The following is a 6,564-nucleotide window of genomic DNA, read 5'->3' as shown; positions in this document are numbered from 1 at the left end:
GTCATTAAGCCAAAAAATATTTTTATTTAGAGTAAATTACACTGACACCCCTTGAGTTTTAGTGAAATTACACAAATCGCCCCTCACTTTTCTACACCTACACAAATCTCCCATACTTTTTAAACTTTCATTACATTGACCACCCCTGCATAATAAGAAATAAGTGCAATCTTTTAAACAAAAAATGTGATAAATGCAATTAAGTTAAACAAAATATGATATATTATGGAGACACGTCCAAATATTATATGAGTCAATATTTCTTTATTATTTTTGTTCGTTACACTATATTATGTGATTTAAACAATATTTCTTTAGAATTGTTCATGCATTTTGTAACAAAAATAATAAAGATACATTAATTTGTATATTATTTAGACTTGTCTACACAATATATCATGTTTTGTTTAACATAATTGTATTTATCACATTTTTTGTTTAAAATATTACACTTATTTCTTATGCAGAGGTGGTCAGTGTAATGAAAGTATAAAAGTTATGAGATGTTTGTGTAAGTGTAAAAAATGAGGAGTGATTTATATAATTTCACTAAAACTTAGGGGTGTCAGTGTAATTCACTCTTTTATTTATGTATAATATTTTTGAAAAATGTATTTTGAGTCAGACAAAATTAAGTATTCATATATATGATCAAATTAAAAACTAGAAATCTTTAAAAGAAAAAAAGTATTAGACTTCTCTAATGTTGAATAGAATCCACCTATTAAGCACAAACTCCAATATGGATGTGACACAGACACTCACATATATATAATATAAAAAAGAATTCAATATGAACATTGCAAAAAAGACTGATTGTTAGTATTTACCATATAATATATCATAACATAAGCATTTAAGAATGATCTCTTGATCTCATACTTATTAAGCATTAATGTGTCTTGTCAAACTTACCCTAGAACATTAACATTTGTTGATACTATTAAAGTATTTTTTCACTGTAATGAACTAATCCCTTTCAAATGTATAATTCCTCTCTATAAGTGATATTCTTAATAATCAAACAACTTCTTGATCATCAAATTTAGTATGGTCTTATTCCACTATATCAACATCTTGTTGATTGTAAGAAAACATTTGATCCCTTTTAAGAAGTCACAAAAGAACATATGGCCTAAAATAGACATCGTGGCACGATAGTAACCGCAAACATTTCCCTTTCTATAAACAAGGTCTTCTACTCTACGCCGTGGGCTCAAAGAACGAACACCCTTTTTATAAACTTCCACAAAGTTGGGAATCACAACTAGCAGCGCACGTTAGAACAACTCAATGACACCATCATCAACCGGGTCGGGTTGTATATTATGGTTCCGAAAGGGTCTTCGGATCCATCACAACCCGGCTCTTCAATTCGCTTCCCAAAATGGGGTTTCTCATCTCTACCCTGTTTTTGTTATTGACCCCAATTACATGAAACCCGACCCGAATTCATTCTCTCCCGGGTCGACCCATTCGGGTCTTAACCGAATCAAGTTCTTACTTGAGAGCCTTGTGGACCTTGATTTCAATCTTAAGAAACTTGGGTCGCGTCTTCTTATTCTTAAGGGTGATCCTGCACAGGTTCTTATTCGTTGCTTGAAAGAGGTATATGATGATATTACATTTTCTCAAACTTTATGTTTTTTATCAATGTAATGGAGAGTATCTTACTGCAATGGTTGTTTATGCAACTTTAATTGGTTTGGTTTAAAAAATAAGAAAAAGTGATTCTATGATAGTAAGGACTAAAAACACTCGTCATATACTCCGTAATGATTATATGTTTTATACTAATATACAATACTCGTCATACTAATTACTTGGCCAAATGTGGTGTTAGATATATTATCAATGAAGAGTAAAACCAATATGATAGTAAGGACTAAAAACTAAAAAACGGTGGATTAAAATCAAAATTGTATATATCTATGAAGACTAAACATATTTAAGCCTAATTTTCATACAAACTACATTACTAGAAGCTATTTTTGTGTGTTTGGCTACACTCTTTTTAAGTTTCTATATTCTCTCATTTTTTGCTTGAGCTTTGCTTTAGCAACAGAAGAAGTATAATGTTTTAATGAAAAATAACATTTTTTGTGGAAAAAATCTTCAACAAATAAGCCCTATGTTAAGCCTGGAGTTCAGTATAATTTTACCTAATAATCAATATGTTGATACTGTTCATTAGCATCATGTGTTGTTGTTGTATTGTGCCAAAATGTTGGAAACTTTACAATTCTTTTTGTTTTGGAGTGCTGTGGGATTGGTAACTGTTGTGGGCTTGTGGCTCACTTATATCTGTTTTTTTTCCGGTTGATGCAGTGGAATATCAGAAAGCTATGCTTTGAGTTTGACACTGAACCATATTATCAGGCTCTGGATATTGAAGTTAAGGTAATGTTTTTGTAAGACAATTTGTCTTTTGAACAACCAAGTCAACACAGTTATTGTCAAAGGGAGTGTTTGTAAGTTGTTATGTTTAATAAAGCTTACATTTGATTTGGTGCACTGGTATAGCAATGTTTTCTATACTATACCATTTATTAATGTGTTGGCAAATAATTGAAAAATGTTAGAATTTCTTAGGCAGTGATTACGATTGAAAGTGAGTCAAATTTAAAACTGTTTTAATGGGTGTGTTGTAGACATTAGATAACCTGGGGGAAATTTTCGGTTTTTGTTTTGACAGAACTTTGCACTGGCAGAGGGAATTGAGGTTTTCTCCCCCGTTAGTCACACACTCTTCAATCCCAAGGATATTATAGAGAAGGTGAGTTTGAACCATGGCGAAATATTCTGCAATTTATCTATTGATTAGTTTATCATTTTGGTTTGTACAAATAAGTGAATAGTTTTTACCATTACCTCCTAGCAATCAATGTCGTACCACGAAATTCCTAGGTTATCCATTGTTATTGTTCTTATTCTATTTGTGTTGATCCATGATCAATTTGTCCATTTTCTTGCGTCAATGTCAATAAAGAATGGAGGAAAGCCGCCCCTTAGTTATCAATCATTTATCAAGCTTGCTGGGCAGCCGCTACCCCTTCTCTCAACCGAGCTCTCTTCACTTCCTCCAGTTGGCCATCTTGGAACTTGTGATGTGTTTGAAATTCCCTCAATCAGAGATCTTGGATATGAAGACGCTAAACAGGTGCTCTTATCATATTCTAGATTATATCTCTTCATGTGCACCTAATGAGAGAACTTATATTCAGGGTGAGTTCTCTCCTTTCAAAGGCGGTGAATCAGAGGCGTTGAAGAGGTTGGCAGAGTGTATGAAAGACAAGGTACTTTCTACTCTCTAGCATAAGAATGAAACTTTTGATCTCCATACAATGATGCCAATTCCTTAGTACTTGCATAAAGATCGGTTAGATGTAATCAGTGACTTAACATCCTCTTATATCCTTTTCTATTTGGTAGCTTGTCTTAGTTTCTTATTTATACGATTTTAGGTGTGGGTGGCAAACTTTGAGAAACCCAATGGTAATCCATCTGCATTTCTTAGGCCAGCAACAACTATTTTATCACCTTACTTGAAAGTGAGTCAAAACCTGTCATAATTGATTGAATTACAACGGAACCTTAGGGTCCTTCCTATATTTATTGATTTTTTATTTTTAATCTCTTCGGCAGTTTGGTTGTCTCAGTTCCAGTTATTTCTACCAGCAAATTCAGGATGTATATAAAACTATGCCTAAGCATACATCACCACCTGTTTCTCTTCTAGGACAGGTAATGCTATTTCCAAAATTTAGTACTGTATTATTTTTCAAGCTCTACTTTTAGGAAATTGAAGCTGTTGTCTGTTGTTGACATGTTTAGTTGTTGTGGCGAGACTTCTTTTACACAGCAGCTTTTGGGACTCCGAACTTCGATAGAATGAAAGGCAATAGGATATGCAAGCAAGTAAGAATGAATGGATTCTAATATATAGTGTTTGGCAATATTTAAATTTATTTCAAAAGAAGGAATTGAAAAATGCAAAGAAAGAAATATTATCCCAAGTTGCTTTGACTAACACTATTTACTAGCAAGAATTGTATATTGGTACATAAAATATTCCACATATAAACACAAAGATATGATTTTCTAGGTCATTATTATGTTCATGCTTCAAGAGTAGTTATTTCTGACATATTCTTATAGTCCTATTTACTTTTATTTTATCCTCGTTATTAGTGGTGTGTTGAATAATTCTCTGACTATGAGGTTCTCAGATTGATACTCGTTAAAAGCAAATCTGATTCGGTTTCCTTCATAGTTATAAATGTTGTTGAAAATGTATTATCGTAGATTCCTTGGAAGGATGATGATAAATTGCTGGAGGCTTGGAGGGAGGCTAGGACAGGATTTCCTTGGATTGATGCTATCATGGTCCAGGTTTGGGTTCTAAAATCGTTTTTTCCTCCAAATGAAGCAACGAGCAATAGTTGTATTACTTTGAAGCTGCATAGGTGCTCAAATCTAGTCCACCACATTATTTTCATTGGCCTTCTCAGGAAGTGCATTTGAATCTGTAATTTTCGGTTGTAGCTACGCAAGTGGGGTTGGATACATCATCTGGCACGACACTCTGTTGCGTGCTTTCTAACTCGAGGTGATCTGGTATATGACTTCGATAATTTGAGCATGTCAAACTTTTTATATGCTGCCACTCTTTACCAATGTTGTTTGTTTATGCTGACAGTTTGTTCATTGGGAAAAAGGACGTGATGTTTTTGAGCGACTTCTGATTGATTCAGATTGGGCCATTAACAATGGAAACTGGTTGTGGCTCTCATGTTCATCCTTCTTTTATCAGGTATGAACTATACTGTGCTACGAGTTTATATTTTTCGTGGAAAGCGACCAGATTTTCTATTCCATACCTATTATGTATGATCTTTATAAATTCATAACTCGAAGTCTACACGGATATTGATGCTATATATTTTGTGGTTTTTAACTTGTACCATTTAAATTGTAACTTCTATTCTTCATCTTAAGTTTTATCCTGATTCTTACACTGACCTTTATCACATGCATTGTCTATCATTATCAGTATCATCGTATTTATTCCCCAATTACATTTGGCAAGAAGTATGACCGTAATGGTGACTACATTAGGCATTTTCTCCCAGTCTTAAAAGGTATGTTGAAGTTCCACCATTTTCTATCATCTAGTCGATTTTTGTTGGATAAGGTGTTGGATCTGAACTGAATGTATGTAAGCAGATATGCCCAGGGAGTACATTTATGAACCATGGACTGCTCCTCTAAGCATCCAGACCAAAGCAAAATGCATAATTGGCAAAGACTATCCGATGCCAGGTCAGTTTCGTCATTTAGTTTACTTCCTGTTTTATAGAGCTTTCAACAGTTGGTAATGTTTATCCTCCACTGTTCTTCAATCCATATAATTTGGTTTCTTTGAGTTTGTATTTAAAGTTGTGAATTATTTTGGTTTTAAATTGTGGTTGCGGACTTATGGATGTTGTGATGTGATGCTGATCGTGGCTATTGCGATGCCGGTTGTGGCTATTGCGGTGTGGATTACCGATTTTGCAGTTTGAATCTATAGCGGCCCTGATACGGTCCAATGCAGTTGCACCTCTATGATTCAGAATCATGTCTTAATTGTTGGGTGATGTGTTCCCACAATTTGGAATAATTAATGAATACACTGGAGGATTTCTTTTGTTTTATGTTCTAAAACTATATGCATGTTAATAGCTAAAAAAACAGAAACTAGCTTTAGAACATACTTTTCTGTCTAAATTCAACATGTATTGGTTTGTATAGGGTTCCATATAATCCCTGCTTATATATGCTCTATAAGTTGTGTTTCAGTTGTTTCCCATGATTCTGCAAGTAAAGAATGCCGAAGGAAAATGCGCGAAGCATATGTGTTGAACAAAGAATTGAATGGTTTGGTTAGTGAAGATGATCTAAAGAACTTAAGAAGAAAATTAGATGATAGTGAAGAGCAAGGGGCAAAAGCTAAAAGATCAAGACAACAAGTGATTGGCTGAGAGATAAATTTGCTGGTTTTCCCCTCATACTAGCATGCTTTATATTAGGTTGTAGTGCATTATGATGACCATTTGTATCACACTATCTATGATGTAGTATATATATATATATATATATATATATATATATATATGGGAATGGAGTATCTCCTTGTATAAGGAGATAAGTTATCTCCTTATATGAGGAGATACATTATTCTCTATATATATATATATATATTTGTAGTGCATTATCATGACCTTTTGTATCCCTTTACCCCATGAGTAAGTAACTAATCACTTTTTGGGTATATGATTGTCCCTCCTAACGTGTGTCGCTATTAGGAATCGAACTTTTGACATAATACATATAGGAAATCTGGTGGAGCCTTAAACTACTAAACCAACGCGTTGTTGATGTACATATATACTGGTGAAAATATCATGAGATATACATCCAAGCAGTATTATGAATTTCTTCTAAATGAGTTTAAATAAAGCTCTTTTTTGTACTATCAATGGTATCCCCTTACCATTTTTGGGTAAGGAACTAATCTCTTTC

At 33.6% G+C, this 6,564-nt stretch overlaps 1 protein-coding gene across 1 annotated transcript; it reads left to right on the top strand.

Annotated features, from left to right (window-relative positions):
• The first annotated feature begins 1,188 nt into the window (after positions 1 to 1,188).
• LOC109337477 ((6-4)DNA photolyase) lies at positions 1,189 to 6,150 on the top strand. The gene is made up of 14 exons (XM_019574457.1): positions 1,189 to 1,608; positions 2,329 to 2,400; positions 2,696 to 2,776; positions 2,990 to 3,160; positions 3,225 to 3,296; positions 3,465 to 3,551; positions 3,646 to 3,744; positions 3,835 to 3,918; positions 4,306 to 4,392; positions 4,546 to 4,617; positions 4,700 to 4,813; positions 5,054 to 5,141; positions 5,227 to 5,322; positions 5,842 to 6,150. Exons 1-14 carry the CDS (start codon positions 1,294 to 1,296, stop codon positions 6,021 to 6,023), a joined length of 1,620 nt encoding a protein of 539 aa, XP_019430002.1. The 5' UTR covers positions 1,189 to 1,293; the 3' UTR covers positions 6,024 to 6,150.
• Positions 6,151 to 6,564: the final 414 nt, after the last annotated feature.

This window comes from Lupinus angustifolius, unplaced genomic scaffold, assembly GCF_001865875.1.
Source record: "Lupinus angustifolius cultivar Tanjil unplaced genomic scaffold, LupAngTanjil_v1.0 Scaffold_6_172, whole genome shotgun sequence".
NCBI classification, from domain to species: Eukaryota; Viridiplantae; Streptophyta; class Magnoliopsida; order Fabales; family Fabaceae; genus Lupinus; species Lupinus angustifolius.
Note: the sequence above shows the minus strand (reverse complement) of the source record. Positions and strands in the feature narration are given on the sequence as shown.

What these genes read in the sequence shown, in the direction of transcription:
- LOC109337477 (XM_019574457.1), top strand. Translation starts at nt 1,294, where the DNA reads ATGACACCATCATCAACCGGGTCGGGTTGTATATTATGGTTCCGAAAG. An exon ending in CAGAGTGTATGAAAGACAAG is followed by an intron (nt 3,297 to 3,464) that starts GTACTTTCTACT and finishes ATACGATTTTAG; the next exon opens with GTGTGGGTGGCAAACTTTGA. An exon ending in GCAATAGGATATGCAAGCAA is followed by an intron (nt 3,919 to 4,305) that starts GTAAGAATGAAT and finishes GTATTATCGTAG; the next exon opens with ATTCCTTGGAAGGATGATGA.